This window comes from Hyposmocoma kahamanoa, unplaced genomic scaffold, assembly GCF_003589595.1.
Source record: "Hyposmocoma kahamanoa isolate Upper Pololo Valley unplaced genomic scaffold, ASM358959v1 63, whole genome shotgun sequence".
NCBI lineage: Eukaryota > Metazoa > Arthropoda > Insecta > Lepidoptera > Cosmopterigidae > Hyposmocoma > Hyposmocoma kahamanoa.
Genome location: NW_020653851.1, coordinates 12,551,465 through 12,576,936, shown reverse-complemented (window position 1 = coordinate 12,576,936; position 25,472 = coordinate 12,551,465). Strand labels below are relative to the sequence as shown.

Sequence of the window (25,472 nt, the reverse complement as noted above, 5' to 3'; positions counted from 1 at the left end):
TCATTAGAGTCAACAGACTGAATCATAAACAAAGAATGTTTACATTGTAGATTATCCAATGTCCTTCTTTAAAGTAGTCTATGGCCCTATCGACTGTCAGAAAGTTGTGTGAATCGAACTTTTTTGTGGAATGCAATTTTATTTAATGCGTCTTTATTTGCGTATTTTCCCACGATTTTACTGAACTTTCGCTCGATAATGAGTTGTTTACACCATCCGCTATAGTAATAAAGCTGTAGAACTTGTAACGGTAGTGTACGTTATCCATTTAGCTGTGACCACTGTCAAACGCGTACCTGAATTAATTATTTGAATCACAATGAAAGTGCATTTAAAATAACTGAGAGTAACTGAAGTGTAAAGGATATTGTCTGGTGGTGATCGGTGTGATTTTGCCTCAGTATTGGGTGAAATGGCTGAGAGCTCGTTCGTGGCAAAGCCGGCGCGAGGTTGGCTCCATCCAGATGCCGTCCTGGCTAGCGACGGAGTCACGTACGCAGTCAGGGTGAGCATCCTGTCGAAACTCCATATGTCATTGCTGTACTCTATCAAAACAGGAAGTCTTTATTCATGCAAATCAATAGAAAAAACTAACATATTTTTTATTACAGTATATTGGTTGTATGGAAGTCCTGACATCTATGAAAAAATTGGATTTTGAAACAAGATCCCAAGTAGCCAAGTAAGTTATATTCATAGTATGTTTAAATCATTGTAAAACACATTATGCATGACAAAAAAATGGTGTAGATGGTTTCCAAATATCTTTTTTATTGTGCTTATTGAAAACACATGTATGTGACTGTGTAACTATGTATGTTCTATTTATTTTCTGAAAGAGTTTAATATTCATTTTATATCTTACACAGTGCAATTTCTATATATTGCACATTGAATAAATTATTGTGTACGCTATTTAATGTTACAACTGATATTGTTTTATTTATTGCATCAGTATCTCACAATGAATTTGAGTATGGCAGGAGTATGTACAAATCATTTGTAATTTGCTTTGTATGTGATGGTGGCACTTTACATGGCTATTTGTATTCACATATTTGATATATTTGGCAAACAATCACTATGTGTAGATGTATGTGTGACAATGTATTTGTTTGCCTATTCAACAAATACAGCAAACACCAAACTTTCTTGATGCACATTAAATGAACACAAGAGCCATGTGATGTGCCTCTATGACTGCGATCATCATAGCTTACCTAGTAGATGTTCTTACAATATGTAGATAATATAGTGTATTTGTAGACAAATATACAACATCTGTAGGTACAATTTTACATTTGAAATAATATAATGAGATTGTATTTATCAATTATAACTGCTTTCTAGTGTTTTATAATTGTTCTAACAGATAATACTAAGTTGGGATGTTACATAAAGAAACATGTAAACATTACAGATGCTTGAAATAGTCCAATGATGTTACAGTTCTGTTACTAAAGTGAACTTGTTTCTAATTAGATTTACACATATTGTGCTAACTTACAATATTTTGACATTGCAGAGAGTGCATAGCCAGAGTATGTGCAGCAGCAGGCCTAAGGTCAGCAGATAAGAAGCGTCGGGTAAGCCAAGCAGCTGCCAGTGCCCTTACTGCTAAACCTCGAATGGCGCATTCCGGATCAAATGTTGCCTTAACGGTTTCATCCAGAGCAATAACATTAGCTGCTTTAGAAGGAGGAGAAACCATTGCCCGGCATGACATGCCCAGAGTGTCATTTGCTTCTGGTGGTGATGCAGATTCACTAGACTTTGTAGCTTATGTGGCAAAGTCAGCTCCTCCAGCTGAATGGAGAGCATGTTATGTATTGGAATGTGGCGGCAGACTGGCACAAGATGTTATTGCAACTATTGGACAAGCTTTCGACCTACGATTTAAAGAATTTCTAACGACACCTAGGTAAGTTATTACTTAAAACATTAATTTGTGATTGAAAATAATGTGAATAATATTTACTTATTACATTGATCTGTTTGATATTGGAAGTATGTTTTCATCTTCATGTTAGTATGTATATTCACACTCTTTTGTTTTCCTCAAATGACTGTGTATTGTTACTTGTCATTACCTTATAAAATAAGTATTTTTGAAGAATCAATTACCACTTTCGTCATGAAACTAAAATGCCTTATGTAATATCACAAGTTTTATGAATAATGTCCAGCCTAACAGTGATTCATAATTTCGTTCATACATCCTGGTATCTAACTGCATGATTTTGTATAGCAACCTTCATTATCAGTTTATATTTGAACATACACACTTGCTCAAACTAATGAGTGCTTATCTCAATTCCAATTTTCATTTAATACATTGAGATTATTGCTGTCTACATTCCTTTTTTAGTCTTCCTTATTTCTTTTATATCTTATTTTCTTAAATATCTCCTTATCTACTTTTCTGCTATTTGCTGCCTTGGCATGTAACAATAAATACAATGAAAACAATTACAGGACAAATAAACAGTTGTAGACACAATTAGACATTTTAATCTCTATTTATAACATTGCTACCTAATAATAATATTTCTATCATAACTTTAGTACTTAACTAAGCAGCTTTTATACATTTTCCACTTTGTAGTTTCTTTATTTCTTGTTTGTTTGTCTTTCTACTTTTTACTTTGTTCCGCAAACTATATCAGATTGAAATATGTTGTATACGTTAGTATCACAAACACCTATCTCACACTTATCTAAAATTCAAGAATCTACTAGAAAAATTGCATATTCTCAGCAACATTAACATGCAACTACTCTTATAAAGTAATTCACTTAATGCTACCTCATCATGGTACTGCCCAATTATTAAAAATTCCAATATAAAGAATTGAGATACGACATTGATACAGAGCTTTGTTTTCCCAAACTTCTACCAAAATAAGTAATGGAAAAAATCTTATCTATTGTAGTAACATGAATGTTTCTTTAGAATCTGTAATTAATGATGATGAATGAAATGAAGTCTTATAATTTATATAGAAATCTCACAAAACCAATTATATTGAGGGTTTGTCAAGCTGATAACACAACATGTTTAGGCTTATAATTAGACAAAACTCTTAAATGTAATATTCATATTGGTAATTCATGTAATAGAATTAAATTAACAAAACTGTACATATGTTAGGCAGACTATCTAACCCAATATCTCGGGAAGTGCCTTTGACTAGTAATCATGGTTACATAGCGTCATGATATTAGTTATGGGATTACAATTTGAGGTAATGATGTAACAATTGATTAAAAAAATACTGACTAACTGACTTTATTATAAATTTTCGTCTGCAAATAAAATCTCCCGTCACATATTCGTGTGGATTTTGAAAGTATGACACTAAGCCGTGCCATTTGTGACGAATATTTCCAGTCTAAACCTTAATGGATCTCGGGCGCTGTGTACCGGCGACTCGGCGCCGGTGCTAGAGGACCGCGAGTACTACAACGACATGCCAGACAAAATGCCACCCGAGGCCACACCGCATAAGCACCCACCGCCGCCGCCGCTGCAGTCACTGCAGAATCTTGTGCCCATATCCTCGTTAGTACAACGATTAGTTCATCATGTTTAAAACTACTAATAGTAGCTTAGAGCTTTTAAAAATTGAATCACACTTATACTGAGAGACTACATTAATGGGTCCCTTTGCTAAAAAGCCGATCATGACACGAGCATGTATGCGGTTACTTCAATGTCTTAGCCTAAATGTGAACTCGCCTGCCTCCTGTAATAAGGCCTGTATCTCCAGCGTTCCAGGATGCATTATTGTTATTGATTCATTTTATTTATTGTACTGCATGGCTTATAAAGTAAAATAATTTTTTGCAACTCCCTGCTTGTTACGAAAATAAAACTGTTTGAGGATTAAGACGTTGTCCTGCATTAGGCCTCAACAAACTTGTTTAAAAGATTTCATATATGACCTTATTACCGAAACCGTTTACCGGCCTCACACTTTAACTGACCTCAAAAGTCATTCATCCCCTAGTTTGCCACTCTTAGAAGTGGAATGTTTTCTTGAAATTGAAATGGGACCACATCTGAGGTACCTTCTTCCCAACAAAAAAAGATTCATCAAAATTGATTCACAAATGGCGGAGTTGTCGCGTAACATACATACAAAAAAATACGGACGAAATGAGAACCTCCTCCTTTTTTTGAAGTTGATTAAATAGACATATTTTGTCACTTTCTCGCCTGATTTTAAGCGGAGATGTGTGATGTGAGTACGCCTTTTTCTAAAAAACTCGCTCTAGCCTGGAATAACACTAAATTGTATAATACAGGTATTAATAAAACAAGTACAGGTATTTTATTCCTTTTAGCATACGGATTATTAACTGAAGTATTGTGCCCCTAAGATCTTTGCGATTTAAACCTCTGATTGGCACTGCAACTGTTATGGATAGGCGTGTCGCTTATTACCAGGCGCACGACTTGTTCGTCCCGTCACTTGGTATTAAAAAAAAAGTGTAATTATGTTTGTTAATTACAATTTTCAATCAAGCATGTCCTTATTTCTTTCACCAGATGTGAAGAGAGCGTACGACACTACGTAAACCAAACACCTCCACCTAGAACACCTCCGACGGCACTATTACCTAACCACCATACAGATATCTTTGATATGCGTAAGTATTATATAATTATATAACCCTCCTTATCGACTTCGATAACAGCGACCCTTTGAAATTAATTCCTATCGTGTGGCTTAATATGATTCGCCATGCCCAATTTCGTTTTGAATGCCCGTTCTCAAATAGAGCGATTAGACAATTAGACTCTCTTAAGTTTAAGTATAGATAAAATAGATAACGAAATATCCTTAATATATTAAATGGTTTGCGGGCCTTGTGACATAGAATATTAAGTCACTGTGCACTTCTTTTTTCTATCTACCGTTCAATCTGGGATGTACTGATGCTGTTTTGTGGTAGTCATAATCATATAATTTATTGCATTATTTGATACAGAAAAAGATCTTCAAGATATTAAAATACAATATAAATCTCAACAAAAACTCCAACATAAATTCTGTGCCTGACTACCACACCAGTTGCCTGGTCTGTGTTGTGAAATCCCCTGTGTTGTGAGCACCAGAACAACGGAATCCACCCTGGGACATTCGCAGAAAACCCAGGCCACAACAAATTTAGAAAAGTCAGTTCATTTGTCAATTTCCTCATCCAGCGCGCCAATAAAAATCGTTGGGGCACCGAGATCGTCTATTTACCTAACTGCATTATCTATTTTTACAATTAAAAATCTTCTTTTTCTTGGTTCTTTGGGCATAGTTAGACGGTGAAAGTTCCCAGAGTATCCTACAAGTAAATTATTCGTAGCGAAAAACTTACTAACATTATGCAGTAACCCATCCTATGAATATTCATCACTACATAAGGCTTAATAAAGGAGATCTAAGTTTCCTGATGAAAAGTGTCACATAAACAGCAAAGGACACAATGCAAGTTCAATAAACGGTGTACTCATAAGCAAGAAGTTCATGAGTAAAAAAATAAACATTTCAAGAAATCCCTTTGGCCATTTTGAACCATAATACAAATCTTTATTGCAGTAATATTATTATATATAATAGGATACACTTTGACCATGATTATTAATTCAAGGATTTCGTATTATCGTTTCAAAATCTAAAAAATGAACAAAGAGATTAATTACTATATCTGGGCCATTCGTTTAGAGCTTGCTTCATCAGTATCATTGATTTTTACAAAGCAATCGTATGAACTACGACTGTGACCCTTGTATGGTTAAATTACGTGCTCATTTTAGTTTAAATGACTCACAGGATGCGCCTAATGAGGAAGTCTCGTGTTGTGTGTGTGTCTATTGTTATCCTTAACCTAAAATATATTTAAATGTATATGTATATATAAATTATTATTGTTTATTTGTTTATCTAATTAGAAAGAAAAATGTTCATGTCGCTTTCATGATAAATATAATGACGCAATTCGTAAAGTAACATTTTAAATTAACAAGTACGTATTAAATAGAAGACAATCATTTATTTCATATATAAATATCATAATATTATAATTCTAGTAATTTGTGATGTGACATAAATCGTCACATTTTACTTATGATACACTTATAATTTATTAGGTACTTATTATGACGACGTCAGTGATCCAACGGTTAGCACTGTAGGCGCTGGATGCAAAGATTGTGGATTCGATTCCCGGTAGGACCAATTTGGGATACGAACTTTTCTAAATTGGTTCTGGTCTGGGTGTTCTGGGAAATGCCGTAGAGTGAATTCCGTTGCTATAGTACTCATAGTACAAGAAATTCCCTGGTTTGACACCAGGCATTTGGTGTGGTTGTCTATGGTACATTATTATTATTACTTTTGTTGATATGGACGTTATTAGGGGGCTAAATAGATAGGTACAATCGGGTTATTTTATCTAATATTACAAAATATAATTTCAGAACCATTCACGGTGACGTCGTCATCAGCTGCGTCATCTTCCGCGTCTGCATCCTCGCCGGCTGACACGGAGCCGCTTACGGCCAAAGCGCAAGCGACCTTGCTCGCTCGCGAACCATGGTTCCATGGCCCTATTTCTAGGAGTACTGCTGAAAAGGTAACTCGTACGAACATAATGCCTAAATACGTGTAAGCAATATACTATCAATTTGCGTAAAAGCAAAGGAGAAGTCACGACACAGTTCAAATTATCTCTTTATAAACACCCCTTAAATTACACTAAAGGTTTAAGAATATTATACAGCTTTTTCGTAATTGAATGAGAAAAATCCATGGTAGTGACTAGTTTTGTTGCAGAGCAGGTTGTCTCGATCTATGATATTTTAGAGAAATATGTACCAATGTTTATTTACAAAGAGCATGCCCTAGAGTTTCTTACTCATTCTTCTCAAGGAAATCTGCCTTACGAATGGTAGTAGAGTTAAATCAAGTGTGATTTGCCTATGAAATAAGATTATTTGAGTTTAAGTTTTTAATGAGACAAAACATTTCTTTTTTCAAACTAAATGTACTGTAGTTTAAAGGTTGAGGTAATTAACTACACTTGCAAATAAAGCAAACGTAGTTGTAATGGCGTCGAGCTAACCGGTCAAAAACAATATTTAGTAGTGAGTTCCATACGGCGTATTACTGCCGTATTTTTTAATTTAATCTCATGTTATTAGCTGTCTATCTTCGAACTCCTGGATTTTTAGGTTGTTTATCCTAGGAATGTTGTGATACGTGATATTAAACAAAACATCACGACTTGAGACCCGTCAATGAATTGAGTTAGACGTCTGATGTGACGAACTGAAAGCCTGACCACCTGCTGTGATCAGCTCCCACTACTTTGACGGTGTGCTTATGTGCCCCGTATGCGCACGGGTATTTACTAATAATATTGGATACGTGAGCCACGTGAGAGCGCATGACCGTCACCAACAGTGTAGCTTTAGCAGTTCCCGTGGCTGAAAACTGTCAGGAGAATGTATGAATTAGTTCAAATCTTTTTGTTGTAGCTGGTAGTGGAAGACGGTGAGTTCTTAGTCCGGGAATCAGCAGCATGCCCCGGACAGTTCGTGCTGACAGGTGCGCGTCGTGGCGTGCATAAACACCTATTGCTCGTCGATCCTAATGGAGTGGTAAGATGTTACATTTCTAGCGTTTATATGTCGGAATAAGCTCTACACTTATATTCATCACTTATTCTAACACACACAGACACACACAAACGCACACACTAGCACACGCACAAACGCACACATTAGCACACGCACAAACGCACACTCTAGCACACGCACACACCACATCGATTCATTACGTTACTTATATTTTAATTTACATATGAACTTATTATTTTTTTTTTTATACATTTTAATCTCTTTATTTACACATACATGTAAAAATGTAACTTTGAGGAGAGGAGCTTCTAACACTAGTAATTTTTACTTAAAAGCAGCCCCAACACGGGATACTGTTATTATTTTACCCCGTAAATAAATGCTATATACTTTTTTATTCATGAGTGATTAGTGATTATTTCGCTTCAAATGGACGACGTATGATTGTGTGTATAACTAAAAATGGAAGTAAACTAATTTGCTACTCCGTGAACCCAGTGAAAGTTAAATCGTGCAAAATAGCTACGCTTTTATTCAATATTTTTTTCAACCAATTTTTTCTACCACCGTCCCTCTGTAAAAAAAATAATAAAATAAACACAAGCGTATTACTTGTAGTTGTAGTTGCACAACAAATAACATCTTTCATTTCGACATCAACAATTACGTAAGCTCATGAAATAGGCGCGCGGCGATAACTGCTTCAGTTCAGTCGGAGAACAAAAAAGTAACGAGAACAGACACTCCGCCCCTCCCCAGCTTTAATTACCGCCCCACACCCCGCACATTGACAGTCACATTGACTGAACGGCGATAAGGCTGTCGGCGAGCCGTTTTCGCGCTAAGACGGCTTTAATATTTGAATATAGTTTTCATTTATTAATTACGAAACTTGTACGTTAATATATAACATCATTTTACATTACTATTTATAATGGTTGTGAATCGTGCTGTGTACGGCTGTTTATCGTCATCTAAATGGGATAAAGAGAGGAGTTTCTTTCGTTTTCCGAAAGATGAACAAAAAACAAATAAAAAATCTTGTCTGAGACTCATTCAGTTATTTTCTTCATTTATTTAGTGCAGAGTAATACATAATACAGATTTATTATATAAATATAATCAGACGTTATAACTTCTTGAGCTAGTAGACAAGGGTTCTCGAATTTTCAATTTGTATTGCCGATAAACATTACGTACTGAATATACCTAGTTATTTACTAGGTAATGATAAACTTGGACACGCAATTTCAAATACCTTGGTTACCTTTTATTTCATTCCAAAACCTGTGTTCCTGCCACTCGACTCAAGATTTTTTTTAAATAATAATGTTGTAAGCAATTAATCACCGAATATCACAGAGTTACTTCTATTTCTCAGAAGAAATTTTAAAAAATATTAGAAAAAATTATGAACATTATTTGAGATTGCTTGTTGTGTTGACAACTTATTGCCAGCCGAATAATTGAAATTTTATGAAATCCTTGGTTTCTTGGTAATTTCATCTTTTTATGTAGTTGTTTTATCGATGAACATACTTATTTACACTAAATTCTCGAAATAAATCATTTATGAATATTATAAAATCAAAATTAAAAGAATTGGATACAATTAATCGGAATGTGAGACCATTTTACGAAAATCAGAGGAATTGTTACAGAATTGCAAGGAATTCTGTAAATGAATTGCTTTTAACAGAATTGCATGGCCTTTTAGCCCCCTGAACAAATCGTGAAAATCGTATAATGTTATTACCGATATGATTAGTCCACATCCCTATTCGCTTCACGATGACAAGTGTCAAATTTGGCCTCTTATTTGGTGACGACTATAGTACGGGAAAAAATTGAATTCGAGCTGAGGTAGTATGGACTCTTAACAAACCTTTACGGAAACCATCGTTTAAGATTAAATTTGACACTGCTATTTACAGCTACTGGTTCACAGAACTGAGGTTTAGTTATCATATCCCTGGGCACCGTGAGACCTTTAAGATTTATAGTGAGCCACAATATGATGTGTTTAAAATATAAAAATCGGAAAATGTTACGTTATCCTGGGATTAATTAGGATAATATATAAGAAGCGGTTTCCACATTTCGACGATTTCGATGGTCGGAATTGGCACAAGACCGAAAGAAATGGCGTACTTTGGTGTCGGAGGCCAAGATCCACTTCGGGTCGCTGAGCCAGCGAAGTAAGTTAGTAAGCATAATATTATGTGTTTAGAATATAAAAATCGTAACATGTTACGTTATCCTGGGATTATTTAGGATAATATATAAGAAGCCGCTTCCACATTTCGACGGCAATTCACGGGTTAAAGTAATCTTTAGATGAAAAAGCATTAAAATATCCGATTACTAATTATAACAAATAGGGATAAACAGTTAGCAAAACACTATAAATATATATAAATAATATATATATATATATATATAATCAATTTAATTAGACGCCTTGTCATCACATATTGTAAGCATAAAAATAAAGGCACAGTATCAAAGCTAAAGAAGCCATTAGGCCTGTACTCCAGCGATATGGCAGAAACTACCAACCCTAACTTTCTACGATCCTGGGGGTCTACTCTCGATCTCCGTCCGACATCCGTCCCAAAACAATTACTGTCAAATAAGTAATATTCGACAAAATTAAAAGACAAGTATGAAGTATGAAGCTTCATTCGCATCACGCGGCTCATCATTTGGTCAACTATTGCTTATTTGGCAGTAATTGTTTCGGACGGATGACGGACGGAGATCGAGAGTAGACCCCCTGATATACCAAGCAGGTATGGTAAGCATTTTATTATATATATAAAGCTACAAATCCTGACTCACTTAGAAAAATAGAATGTATACTTCCCATATGGTGGAAAAAAGATATTTATACCGTTGTGCGCGGATGGTTACCTATCAGTAGTCCGAAATGACATTTTCCAGAAATTACATTTGGTCGAAATTTCATATGCTCAAAAGTAATTTTGAGAGAAAAATGGTTTTTTTTTTCTTTTAAACCTAACTTAACCTAACCGAACTTAATCGTGTCTTTGCGATAAACATTCAACATATCCTGAAAGAACAACTGTTTTGTTACAATTCGGTTTTCGGTGTAATGTAAATTCGGACAAACGTTATTTCGGACAAAAAAATTTTCTATTTTGTGATAGGTTACCTGCGCGGATAGGCTCCAAGGCAAAGAATCAAATATGAGAAGACCTGAACGTGGAAAATATAAAAAATTGATCAACGGCCTGCAAAAACTATAATATATGGAGGGATTGTTTGTGCACTCTTATGCGGTACACCCTGCTCAATTTCCGCCGGAAGTAAAAAGTGTTAGAAATTCAAATAAACAAGATGCCATACATCTTACAAATTTCAAAGTGTTCTATCACGGAAACTATTAGAGACAGTGGTCAACTGCCTGTATCAAAATTAATTCATGATGGTGAATTCAAAATGGTAACCGAAGAAAAACTTCGATCCGGCTGAAATTTGGCATGGCAAGTCTTTAGGAGTCCTTAATCATAATTTGCATGTGGGTGTCTCTATGGATGTTTGATAATAATTTACAATCCAAATTTATTTTTCGCCATTTTTCAATATGACTGCCATACAAACTTTTTGGCGGCAGATAAAAATTTGCTCTAATTCGACTGAAAATCGGCATGCGGGGCCTCTATGGGTATTTAATAATTTTTTTTGCTCAATTCTACTAAAAATCGGCATGGGGGTTCTTTAATAATTCGCTGTGAAAATTTACTTTTTTGCCCTTTTTCAAGAACTATGTTAGTCTTTTAAAACAAAGTCATAAGTGCCGAGGTTCAGCGGAGGGCGAAGCCTGAAGCGTAGAGGCTCTATTACAAGTATAATATCTCAATATTGTTCAAAATGTAAGGCATACTTCCCTATATAGTGGAAATGAGATACTTATAGCGTTGTTGTATCTCGACCCTCTCTCTGTTACGAGCCCTTTTTCTTGGAAGCTACGCCAAAGAGTATTTAGGGGAAAAAAATGCTAGATAATCACACCAAATTTCTGGTCTCAAATTAGGGAATTTCCTATACTACGAATACCAGAATAACCATAACTCTGACGCCAAGACCCAGACCAGAACCAACTTAGAATGTTTTGTGTTAAATTTCCTAAATTGGCCCACATCGGGAATCGAGCCCGGAACCTCCTCATCAAGCGCCCATAGTACTAACCGCTGTGCCACCGAAGAGCATAAGCACACGCCGTAATGTATACCCGACCACGCCCCGCACGCCGAGCCCGACCCATCATAGTTGGCGTATTGGGCTCGTATTATATTGTAAACTTTTGTTAATAATAAAAACATTTTTTCCCTTTCCAGGTGCGAACAAAAGACCGCGTATTCGAGAGTGTGCCTCACCTGATTAAATTCCACTGCTCCAACGAATTGCCGATCGTCTCTGCTGACTCTGCCCTTCTGCTGCGCAAACCTGTGCTACGTACTAGTGCCTCCTGAGACTCAAAGGGGCGTGTGCCTAAGCCCCGAGATTAGGCTGTTTTTAGAGTTGATCATTGTAGGATCATGTTACTATGAAGCAAGATGGCTTCGTTTGCATATATTGAAAGGTCTTTAAGCTTGGAACAAATCCCAATTACATTCAATCGTAACATATCTGAGCGCAAAGAACGCTGCTTCTTGTAATGATGGAGCAAAATGTACGCCATTTTAATCGCGTTTTTGGGCTTTATTTGTCCTGTTTGTTGTCATGGTGTATGACCTGGACCCGGTAGTGTTAGCACAGGCGCAATATAAATCATACAATAATGTCTAATCATATTCAGAATGGCAATGTTGTAACCACTCTTGTCTTCTCTCACATGTTAATTATGATACGAGTGAAAGAGAAAGTATGAATATAATCAGGTTCTAAACACGATACACAGTGTCGCGCTTACTTTTTAAAAAGTAATTATCCGAGTGACTATACCTACCTATAAATACAATTATAAATAAAAATATATAGTTGAAAGCAACGAATTGTAATTTAAAACGTTCTCGTGTATAATTGTCGCACTAAGTATGTGTACATCTAGGTACTAGTACACCTTTGAAAGTGGGCAGTCTGTCACTTTTACTGCAAATGTGTCCGTTACTGTGTACGATATGATGACAATTATGTATTAAAATGGAATTTGCATTGTATAAATAATATATAAATTTCCATCGCAACTATCCCAATTTTACCTGACTTGTTCATACTCTTAATTCTCAGCCTGCCAAATTTGTACTATACGAAGGTGCCTCATTTCTGTCTGACGAAATTAACTATCTTTATTTACACAGACATGTAATATTTATATACAGAGGAATAATCTTAAGTAATAGGCTTTTATTGTATGGATTCCAACATATATTTTTCGATATTTTATTATAAGCAATTAAATTTAAATTATTTACCAAAGTCGTGAATTGATGATAATGAATTGAGTGATATATGATCTTGAATTATTTTAAGTAATACTAGTCTTCGCCAAACTTGTATTTACTGTGAAGGCTGCCTTAGATAATAATTAATAGCGCACATTTCCATTATACATTATTTACAAATACGGTTTATTATCATGCAGGTTCTTTGCTTAACGGAAACGCAGTTTCAGACACAATAATTATTGTCAAGGTCCAATTATGCCGTGCATCCGAAAGCCAAATTAGTGCATTTTCTAATCTCAATCTCCTAATAAATTTTCTGATTAATAATAAAGAACTCTCTCTATTAATGTTAAGATTTGAACTTAATTATTTTTTTACAGTCAACACAGGTGCTAAAGGCTTACTTAATTTTTAATATAAAATAAACTAGGCCATATAAAATACATAGGCCATCACAAAACCACATAAGTTAGTAAGAAATAGCGAAATTCTAGATCTTATTTTTTAAAGATTATTTTTAGGCCTTGTCTAATGTGCTATTTGTAGTTACGCTTAATCGCAAGACAAAACTGTGTCACTTACAATGTTTTAAGTCTTCCTACCATCCCATTGATGTTTAATTATTTAGTAAATAAAGTTTATTGCTTATAAGAATATTATAATTCAGTTAGCACAAGTGTTTATTGATAAAAACTTGATATATTGATATCTAAATGTAGTTTATGCAATATGTTACTATTTCATGTAATTGTAGTAATACGTTTACAAATAAATAGTGCAATCTTCCGAGATTATTTCATTAGAACACTAAATAGAAACACAATATTCCGTACTTAAATTCTTTATTAAAAATTTAATATTACGATATAAACAGTAAGGTCATACATGGCAGTGATGTTATTTATTAGATACTTATAAATATATCGGCACTTGCTATACATTCCGAACAATTCTTTTCTGCTTGCAATCCATAGACTTCGCCCTCGTCACTATAAATAATACAATCAACATTGAAATCTCACTAACACGTCAATAAAGTTTCAAGACAATAACAAACGTTTAGTGCCGAGGGCGAGCCAACCAGCTGTACTGCCAACCCTGAGCTTACTCCACCTTAACCTGCATAATATACATCGAGCCAAGAAACATTTCTTTTACTATGTCTAATTTTGTTACAATCCAATTCATTTAATAGTTCTCAAGTTCAATAACAAATAAGTTCAACGCAGACGACGGACTGTTTAGCCCGCCATGTTGTAAACTTAAAACGATCGATCGATTCTGAATATTGTACGGAATTTGATAGCTCGTCCCCTCCGACCTTTTGAATCCCCTGGGGGATTTATGTAGATCTTTACTCCACATGGATCCCCTGGGGAATTCATAGCTCGTCGAACAAGAGTACATCGTCTGATATTGGTGTCAGATCCCAAGACAAAAGGCACGGAAATCAGAAATCTAAGTTTGATATCTTACAATTTTCATTAGTATCTTGCTTGCTTACACGAGTATAACGTTCTTTGGGACATTACAGCACTCTTCTCCGGGCCTTGCTAAAACGCAACGCCTCATTCCGTGCGATGCTCTTATACCTACTATTCGCTAACAGACTACTAAAAATCAAACTAATTTACGAAGTCACAGTACGACAAAAATAAATAAATACGCCTCTATACAAAAATAACACATTTATATCATGGTGAACACCTGAGCACGTGAGACCAAGCGGCCTGACCTCGGTAACCTTCCGAACCCATTCTGCCTAACGCATCTCTACACCTATCCACCTAAATGTATACACTAGCCGAGGTCACCGCCATCGAATACTAAACGTTCGCCTGTGCACTCACATTGCTTGTCGCTGAATTGACTTCTTATCTCTATCTCTCACAATTACAAAAGTGATCGAGGAGCATGTAAAATGTAAACATTTTATTATTAGAAAATTACAACTTTTTATCACCGAAAAATTCGCAGCACATAAAAATAGATCGTGTTTGTTCTTTTCATATTTGGTCAAAACCACAAGTTATATTCACTAGCGTCTAATACTGTACCAAAAAATGTGAAATGCCAATTAAAATACGGAATCTAAATCTACGCTCTCAAACGACAACAGCAACCGAGCAATCCGAAAAAACTTTACCGAAATAAACTTACCTCCTGTCGACCGGAAGGCGAATACTAGCACAAAATAAATACAGGTACGTCAACACTCGAACCGGATACCGACATCGAGACCCACACGCTTCACCTCTGCGGGACGAACGTCGCAGTCGGCCGCCATCAGAAGCCACGGCGGCGTGTCAGTGTCGAGGGAGAATCGGGCGACCGGACAACACAAGAGCCTAGCCTTAACTATCAACACCCGTCAGTACTCAATCGGGCGTAGGCACAAACGAGGGTGTCTGCAGCGGCGGCGCGGGATGAGCGGGGTGGGCAGGGTGCACGGGGTGCGCGACGAGCGCGGCGTGCGGCGGCGGCGCGGGCCTGTGCAACGTGAAAGCGTCGAACACTTGCGCCAGCTCGTCCACGTGGTGCTCCTCCAGGCACAGGAAGCCCTGCAGGGAGGGCGCGGCGCGGCGCGCGCACGCCAGGCAGTGCACGACGTGGCGGCGCTCGTGCTCGCGCACCAGCAGCGCGTGCCACACCTCGCGCTCGCAGGCGCCGCAATAGTGCGAGGCCTCGCCGCGCGCGCGCCCGTGGAAGCGGATGGGCACGCCGCGCGCGCGCACCACGTTCAGCGTGCCCGCCGCCGCGCGCAGCGTCTGCATCAGGCACGTGCGCATGGCGCGGTGCAGCCGCGGGTCCGACACGCGGATGTTGCGCGCCAGGTTCCACGTCAGGTGCACCATCGGCACGATCGACTTGAAGTTCTGCACCTTGTTCCATTCGTAGCGGTCGAGCGCGAGCGAGTACTGCCGGGCGGTGAGCGGGCCCACGTTCCAGGCGATGTTGTTGCACCAACCCGTGGCCTGCACCCAGTGCACGCAGCCGGCGTTCACCCACACCAGGTCGCCGGGCCGCTGCGTGAACCGGTACACCGGCACCCCGTGCGCTCGCAACTCCTCGGGGTCGGGCCACCACGAGCCGTGCAGGTACGACAGCCCGTGCTTCTCGCACAGCTCGTTCACGCCGCCCCAGTAGGCGTCCGGCACGCCGAACCACTCGCAGTCGCCGGGACCGATGTTAATGTTGATCGAGCAGAAGTTGTTGTTCTCCTGGTGGCCGGGGGTCCTGCTGCCGGGGACCTTCATGTATAGTTGAACGGTGTTCATGCCGAGAATGACGTGACCAACGTGAGAGAGCATGTTGGCGGCGGAGGCTACTCGCGCGAATGCCGGCAGTTTCTGGAGCTCCTGCAGCTGCGGGCGCCACTTGCGCTCGTCGGAAAGGTCTACGTTGGTACCGAAGCGCAGCATCCGTGCGCCGCGACGGCGCTTGACGGGTCCGGAGCCCGATTCGCGGCCGTCGGAATCGGACATGCCGCCAGCAGAGTGCGCGGGGGCGGCGCCGCGCTCGCGCTCCTCGCGCAGCGACTCCTGGAAAGAGCCCGCCTGGTACTGCGCATACTTGCGCACCGTAGTGTGCGACCGATGCGACGCGCACGCCCACACGCGCCGTCTCCCTGTCGGGTCCCAGTTCTCATCGGCCGACTGCATCAGCTGCGTGCGCACCTCCACCGAGTGGTCGGGCCACGCCTCTACCAGCGTCTTGGTGGAAAACAGGCCCAGATCAAGTTTAAGCGCAGCGGTAAGACCGCGCACCACAGCGATTGGGTGTTTGAGACAGAAATCCTGCAGCTGTGGCGAGAAGGCGTCGCGCTTTGACTCCACGTAGACGAAGGGTGCGGGCGGCGCCAACTGTTCGGGCGTAAGACGCGGCTGCGGCACGGGCGGCGGCTCAGGCGGCCCGTGCCCGTCGCCCAGTACCGACCACGCTGTCGGTGGTCCCGCGTTTTCTCTGGAGAGCGACAAAAGACACATACGTTAACGAATTAACGACATACATAACGAAAACGTTTCATCTTCAAGGAACATGAAAAACTCTGCGTTAATAAACTGGGGTGGCCGAAAGGAGCCTCCCTACAACGATGTACTATCCGTGCTCCTCTTGCGCATGCTTAATCGCTGAGTACTTTTAAGCCGATTGGAAAATTTTTAATCGCGACGACAATACACTGTAATGTGATGACATACGCTGTCGATATGACAAAACAATTTAAACTCACTTGCAAGTTTCGAGTATCTGCTTGGAACTCATGCCAATGTGGAAAGAGACGGGCTTAAGAGGGTCGGTTTTGAGCGGTTCGAGCTTCACCACTGGCTGGCGGCCGCCCAGCAACGCTTCATTGCCTGTCGTGCTGCTTGTATTCTCTGCCAAAAACATCATATTTTATGAACACTACATCTAGTTTCACGTCAATCACGATATGTAGACATACTAACTGCGCCTTTTTTTTCTCTTCATCGCTTAGATTTAATGGTTTTATTAGCCTTTTGTAAAAATATCACAGAAAAATAAACATTCCCTTTCAATGACAAATATCAATAAATTGTGACAATGACATTCATTTAAAAAAAGTTCAGTGACTGACAAAGTTCATTTTCTGAGGGCTTTACTTTGAGATTTCATTTGCATATTTTAAAAGTAAACTGTAAACAAACAAAGTGAATCTATCTTTGGACGATAGGAAAAAGCAAGACTATGTTTTAGATATAGTAATCTCGATAAAAATACTTACCTGTAACGGGTTCTTTTTTAATATCAGGCTGTGAGTCAGAAAATCTCTTCAGTAAGTCTTCAGCAAGCGATTCCGCGCTGTCGCCGCCGGTCGCACTGTTTTCGCTTTTCGCCACCTGATAAACAATTATTTTATTAATATACGAACAGTTTTTGTTATTCTTAACCTGAGACCTGCCGCGGTCGAAAGAGGAGTTATAGAACTAAGACTATTTTTAATCTTGATACGAACCGCACGCGCCCTCGCCGCTTGCGCTAGTCGATACTGAGAGAGCAGTTGCTGCATTATAACCTGTGAACAAAGTAAATTACAAGTATCATATGATTGCAATCTAAAAAGCCACTTATAATAACTTTAGGACTTTTCGCTAATGAACCGTCGATCCCTTTTCAAGCACAAACCTTCCCTTATTCATTACTATTTTTGTGTTTCTTTGTGCGTGCGCTCTTTTTGGCTTCATGTAATAAATTTACTACTTGTTTAAAGCTATTTTTGTTTTATGAAAGTTCACAATTGCATTCGTAGCTTCTGTGTCTACTCAGTTTGGGGATAAGGTTAACATTAGCTGAAGGTTATATTCGGTTAGTGGCGTTCTTTATTTCCATTATGTGATGTTTTCTTACTTAAAAACTTCGGAATAATAACATTGTAACCATGGCTAAATTATCAATGAAAAGATTAATTACCAATTTAGCCTTTTTACATTAAAATAAACAATAACTATACACAAAGTCGAAACTTGACTTTAAAAACAGTATTTATTATAGAAATATGCATTTATAAATTGACCATCTACAATGTGACCGCTAAATCTTAAAGCGACACATTTGCCGGTCTATTATCTTTTGGAAGGGACCAAATATCTTTACACATGTACAATAACATGTCACAGCAGCAATTTACTTGTTGTTGCGGCGATAGGTTATGAGAGTTCCTTTGTAGATGCTGAAGAGTTTGCAATTGATGCTGGGTTAACGGTGGAGGGTCTTCAGGCCTCTTGCCAGGGTAGGGGGGCGGGGCGGTTTTAGGCGCCCGGGATGACATCTCTGCAGATATAGGCAGGTTCCACGCTTCTTCGATAGACGGCAGTTGGCGACGCCTTCCGAAACAAAAAGCATAAATAAATAATTCAGTTTCGATAACCATTATGGAATAATAATAAATTCTTCTTTAGATTATATCATAGGTGCATTTGTTTAATAATACACAAAAACTTACATACTATGTAAGTAAACTTTAATTGGTGTGCACACCAATAAAATGCCAATACGTAGGTTAGATACTGTTAAAGTGTATAATCTCACTTATCGTTAAGCGATGATGTTTGGCGTTTATCTATTAAATCTAGTCTTGAGAAACTTTACACTGTAGTTTTCGGGTAACAGATGCTTTGATGATTCCTTTGCCGTACTCTCAGAAACAACAAACGCACCAAGGATAAGATTCATTGAAGTGACGCGTCAGGAAGAGCAAATGAGGCCTTTCAGTCTCGAGGTCGTGATGGACAGATGCCAAATTGGAGTATACTGAGTTCTAGTAGTCTCAGAGGTGTACTTTCAGTGAAAAAACGTGCATCGGCTGCTTAACCTTCCTCAATTTTGTAAACCTTTTCATTCATATAGATTGAAGACAATTGTGCTGGATAACTAGAAGGGAAAACCGAGACTGGCTGCATCAGTGCAATGCTAGTGTAGAGACCCTTCGCTCTAGAGCGGTTTCACTGGGCGTCAAGCCGAACCACAGTAGTATGGCGTGTTTCCACAAAGTCGACTGCCGCCTTCGCCCACCATAAATAATGCACAAACATTATAAATACAATTTTACCTCCAGGGATACAACAAATTGTTCTAAACGTTTAACAAACTGATCGGGTAGGCAGGTATTCTCCGGCGCGTGGGCCGCGCATCATGGTGTGATGCGACCGCCAACACATATTCGACACTGTAGATTTTGGCAACGAATTACGGTCGTCGAACGAACACGAACATTGAGGTGTTTATACTAGGTAAGTTGCCGCTTTCGGCGGACAAGAGAAGGCGACCGGTCGATCTAGTGTAAACGCAAATGCACCTGTAGTTGCAAGGCAGGTCTGGCTTCGCCCAGAGTTTGATAATCACCTACGACAGAAGTCTACCCACCGGAAATGAATAACACATTCGGCACCACCCCGGGGGTACGTGTAAGGTCTCGAGGGTGTCTAACCTGATAGTATTGGCATTGGTATACACGCCCTAGTGGTTTTGAAACACTCAAAGATGTTGATTTTACAAAATTTAAAGCATTCAAAGTGAAACTGCAATCATTTGATGCCTGCTAGTAACAATAATTGTCTATAATTTAATAAATTGCTGAACTCACTTTCCAGTAACCGAAGGCATGGGTGCGTGCGCCAAGTGCGCCCTTAAAAAGGCCAGACGCTGCCGGAGGGCCGCATTGGAAGCCGTCGCCGCTGCGCCTCCGTTTGTGTAGCACGCGAACGCATCTCTGGGCATCTGACAACTCTCGTACAAACTTCCGAGATTTGTCCAGGCAGCTGAATGCCCTTTATCGAGCTGCACGGCGCAAATATACGCCTGTAACGCGTCCATGGGCTGATTTTGCTGCTGATACAACACTCTGTAAAAAACCGAAAAATTATAATAGGACTACTTTAGCGCCTCGCGTTTTTCCCCGACGTGTGTTGCTTTAATTAACGTACAATAGCAATCGCAATAGGATCTTGTGGTTCTAGTATTTGCCGTTTGCTTGTTTATTTTATAAAATATGTTGCTGATAAATAGATTAAATTCTTAATAATGGTTGTTTGTAAATTCGAGTATCTAAAGAAATAATGCAGTCAAGCGCGCAAGACGGAGACGTGGAAGACCCAGAAGGAGATGGCGTGACGAGTTAGATTCGTACATAACTGCCTCTGTGGCCGAACGGTTACCATGCCGGACTGTCACGTAGAGGTCCCATGTTCGATTCCCAGGCCGAGAGAAATATTCGTATTACCTACATCTATTTCTCATGTGAATGTAATTTGTGGTTGTCTATGTGGGTGTCCATGGCACCCGCGACTCAGGGTTTCCCGGGTGCGGGACTATGTTGAGTGTGTGCGGTATTATTATATAATAATAATAATAATACCGCACACACTATATAATAATTTTACAATAATTCTTAATATAATAATTCTTATATAATATTTTAAAGTGCAGTGGCGCGGCGTTAAATCGCAATGAGTGGAAAAAGGAAATGGGAGGCTTATGCCCTGCATTGGGACAATAGCATGTGAAAAGTGAAAATGAAAAATTAAAGGAAATAAAAAACTTACCCGATTGAGCACCAAGTATCAGCATTTCCTTCCGATTTTTCGACTGAATTTCTGTAGGCGATGAAAGCATCGTGGACTTTTCCTTGAGCTGCGAAGCAACGACCGAGGAGGTAGAGACCAGCGCCAGAGTCGGGTTCGGCAGCGACCGCGCGCTGTAGGCACCAGATGGCCGCGCGAGCTCGAGCCGCGGTCTCGCCCAACGATGCACAACGATGATACAGCCACCCTACATTATACAATAACTTTATTTTCAGGTCCTTTTTGATTATGCATGTTGTACGCATAATGATGATAATGAACGTGGAGGTACATGGCATCTAATTAATTTTACGTTTCAAATTTAAACATTTCAGTACTTACTATTGTAGGTACAAACAGTGACGTGTATAATCGAACGATCTTTCTGCGAAATTGCGTGCACCTAATGCGATCCAAAGAAACTTGTTCTAACCCTTTTTGCGTAAGTATGTAATGAAGTATTCCTTCGCTAAGGGAAGAAACCTCGTATTTTTAATGGGACTTGCACATGTACGTGTACTTTTATATATTATGAGAGCGATGCTTACCAAGTTGTCTGCAGACATCTGCCTTTAGAGATGAAGAGAGTTGCGGTTCTTTCAATAGTCTTTCATAAGCATCTCTGGCAGCTTTTCTAAGGCTTCTTGCTTCGAGCAGGTGTGCGACGTGGAAGCTGAGCTCAAGGCGGGTGAAAGTGGCATCCTGGTGAGGGGCGAGCCGAGCGCGCCTGAAGTGGGCAGCAGCAGCACCCCAGTGCCGACGCGCCTTGAACATCAACGCCAGCCGCATATGGGCATCTGCCGCGCGGGTGAATCCAGGTGACACATACAGTGCCATTTGCAACGCTTTTGTCGCCCTGTCGGAACAAATTACAAAACACCCCATGTACAACCCCTATTACCGTAAACTCGGTAACAAACTAAACTTTATTACACAACACATTGTTCAGCATTACCCCTTAAAGGTGAGACAAAGAACTGGGTAATAAAGCGTTCCGGTTACTTTTAAAAAGTTACGCAAATACAGCATTGTTTCTCTCCGATCGACGATCTAGAAAACAATGTTAAAGTACCGACTGCACTTGACCGCCCCGCAAGGTCAGGCGACCGACACGTAAATACATAAAATACACACCAAGCCTATGTTGTCATAACAAAGCGCCAGTACAACAGAACCATATAAAAGTCCAGATAATAAAACTTCTTAATTTCTTTTACAATTTTTTTCTGATTTAGAGCGCAGTGCCTTTTCATTCTGCACCGAGATAAATTCTTTAAATCTTTTGAAATTACAAGAACGACAAAAAGCCTATGCATAAAGTTTTTGTGATTTCTATTCGTCTCAAATTCTATATCGGCCCTCTTTGTGTTTATACAACGCAGATTACATTACGTATATTCATTTCAATATTAAGTGAATATTCAATTATTACTCCATTCCGTATGCGAATATGCGAAAAATATGACATGATATTACTTTACTTTTTTTATAATTCGTTTCAAAAAACTGGATATAATGTCAAAATAAAGTAAAATTGTTTGGTTAATATTATGATAAGAGAAGAATGTAGATACCCTACTAGAAGTCAACACAAAATCCAATAAAAAAGTGCGTAAATATTAATTAAGTGACAGTAATTAAATATTTGTATAATATTTGAAGAAAATATAACAAAACTCATCGCAGTCAGCACCTATGACACTTTCTAATGTAATTCCTGGCTAAGATCACGGAACCAGAGAATATGTCAAAATAAAAATAAATATGGTAGAGCATGATGATGATCGAATGAGGAATGCGGCGGCGAAGACATGTCAAGGTGTTTATTATACAAAAGCTGGAATGGTAACAACCATAACATCCGTATCTTGAGGTTATTGAGGAGAGCATCACCGGAGCGTAACGTCACCGATGCGCCCGCGGGGTCGACGACCGTCTGAGACTCGTTCGTGCAATCGATCGGACGATGCAACGCAACGTCTAGACAGCGATCGCGGTCCGAATCGGACGCCTAAACCGCCTTTATTTAGACGACCTCTGTTGACATTTACACGCACGAGCCAAAACAAAGGAGCGGGACAGGTGCCGGCCGGTGCACACCCCAACACCGGCGAATATTGAACCTAAAATTAAATGATGATTACACGCATTCATGCTAGATGTGGTCGTAGAGCTTTCACCGTCTCGTAGCTAGCGGCAATGCTCGACATACATATTCCACACAAGCAATATCGTGGCTTCTAATACACATTATTCCACGGAATTAGCTAATTGCCTATTGACACGCAAATATAACCAACTTTCGTAACTTCCTAATTCTTACGTCGTGGAAGAAACTGTAAAATACGACCCCAGTAAGTATTACAAGCTTTCTTGAAGTTTTTTCAACTGGAATAAAAAAGTCGCCAACTCCGTTACTTAAGTAAAATTCTAAAGAAATGTCTATAAGTGAATGTTGTAATTAACATGGTATTTAAAATATTCTATAAAATTTGATATATTCAAAACTTTACTTGGAACTTGTTTATGGTAAGGGTTTCATAAGGAGGCATGACATTGGAAATGACTGTTAATCTTTAAAATACACTCTTTATAGCAGCATCTTCTATATACATGTTCAATCTGGGATATTTCGATACGACAAATGATAATAAAATGCAACACTAAGTATCGTTTTGTGGTTAATATTGATTGACAAAAAGTATAGAAGGTAACATTCAATAAATGCGTTTTACAGACTAGCACGTACTTACGTACAGAGTCAAGAGCACGTGAAGCCTGACACTTAAGACATAAATCCAACTCTATGCCGCTTACGATAAGAACGGTCCAAAGTACAAAGTGTCAAGGTTGACGTGCTCTTGACTGTACCTTCATTACATGTTTTAAGAAAATTATTTAACAGCCCGCAAACACATTACGTAGGCACAAAGTCATAAATCTTCCCATAAAATGAATTCATAAAAAGCTTTTAGTGCACATAGCGCGTATAATTTTACAGCACTCAGGTAAACGAATGATCAAACGGAATTGTCTCGTGTTCATCTGTATTTGTTACAAGTATAATGTTGAATAAAATTTTAAAGAAACGTGTTTTAAGAATATTGTAGAGCTTCGAACCGATTTATAATCCCGCTCGCTACCTGGCTGCCCAACGAGCCATTATCAATGCATTCAGGTAGGGAAATTATGCACCTATACACGTCGATATACATACTTATGCTTCGCTCGGTGAAGCATTATTTTTATTGTGCTGTCGCTGTATACGCGACGAGCAAAAAAATCATTTGAGCATTCACTGAATGAACAGCTGGTTAGTTAGGTGAATTGATTTAATGCCAACTAGGAAGTTTACGAATTGTTTCAATTAATTGAAATGGCTAGAAATGTATTGCTTTCGCTATGACGCCGATAAATTCTGGTTAGCAGCTGCGTAGATACGGACTAGGAAGTGTTTATTCGAAATGTATTATGAATTGAGCTGGTTTGCGTTATGTAGATTATGAAGCAGCGTGGAGTCGGCGGGCGACCGACGTGAGGTGGGGTGCGCGGGCGACAGGGCTTAGCATAAGGCAGCTCGGCCTGACCTAGTTGTGCGTACTCGCAGCGGCTCAAGGACGGATCGACCGCTATTTATAGAGTTCATTCGACGACGGTCGTCATAGCATCGCATTCGCTTTACATAACTGAAGCTGTCTCTAGGTGCGCCGCCAGTAGGAGATCTCCATGCGGCGGCGCTGTCCCTTCAACTTGCAGCCTTATTGTGGCCACTTGAACGTCAATTTTGTCTTAGATGGTTGTGTCAATTACAAAGAAAAACTAGCTTCAAAAGCAAGTAATGATGAAATAATAATTAAATTTGTTTATACGAGTATGTGTAAGCATTTGTAATACCTAGCAATATGAAAATAGATGCATGACTGGATACTTTGCTCTAAGATAGGTACTGTAATTCAGTAGTAAGTAGTAGTTACTAGTGGTGCTCGTGACCGCGTGATGTAATCATACGATGCACTTACCTACAATGCTATATTGCATCGCGGCCTTGGTGCCACGGCAACAACAGAACGCATTGCGCACTGCATTTTATGCGCCCGTAGCCGTAGGTACAAGCGAATGCATAAAACAACGTTTGGTTTACTGAATTGTAAATCTAAACGTTTTAAATGCGTAACTACACTCGCATAACATGGAATTTTAAAGATTCTCGCGATAAATTTCTACGACATGAGCACAATCTGAACATTTTCAACTGAAGTTAGACACTAAAGACTTTAAAGCAGCTACGTACAATCCTAGAAATATTTGACGCAGTCAAATAAAACATATTAAAAAGCAAGCGTC

The 25,472-nt window shown here is 39.2% G+C and overlaps 2 protein-coding genes across 3 annotated transcripts in view; one reads left to right on the top strand and one right to left on the bottom strand.

The window, feature by feature from the left end:
* The first annotated feature begins 83 nt into the window (after positions 1-83).
* LOC113230111 (SHC-transforming protein 2) lies at positions 84-13,814 on the top strand. The gene is made up of 8 exons (XM_026463877.1): positions 84-505; positions 612-682; positions 1,526-1,921; positions 3,392-3,562; positions 4,553-4,653; positions 6,479-6,633; positions 7,538-7,660; positions 12,001-13,814. Exons 1-8 carry the CDS (start codon positions 413-415, stop codon positions 12,133-12,135), a joined length of 1,245 nt encoding a protein of 414 aa, XP_026319662.1. The 5' UTR covers positions 84-412; the 3' UTR covers positions 12,136-13,814.
* Positions 13,815-13,940: 126 nt separating this feature from the next.
* LOC113229887 (lysine-specific demethylase 6A) overlaps positions 13,941-25,472 on the bottom strand; it is a 47,069-nt gene continuing 35,537 nt past the window's right edge. For both annotated transcript variants that reach the window (XM_026463576.1, XM_026463575.1), the window contains exons 5-12: positions 21,677-21,984; positions 21,111-21,336; positions 20,153-20,410; positions 18,698-18,893; positions 18,026-18,085; positions 17,795-17,909; positions 17,282-17,426; positions 13,941-17,013 (exon numbers count right to left, since the gene is read on the bottom strand). In XM_026463576.1, the coding sequence (XP_026319361.1) occupies positions 15,429-17,013; positions 17,282-17,426; positions 17,795-17,909; positions 18,026-18,085; positions 18,698-18,893; positions 20,153-20,410; positions 21,111-21,336; positions 21,677-21,984 (2,893 nt within the window). In that variant the 3' untranslated portion in view covers positions 13,941-15,428. The remainder of the gene's footprint in view (positions 17,014-17,281; positions 17,427-17,794; positions 17,910-18,025; positions 18,086-18,697; positions 18,894-20,152; positions 20,411-21,110; positions 21,337-21,676; positions 21,985-25,472) is intronic.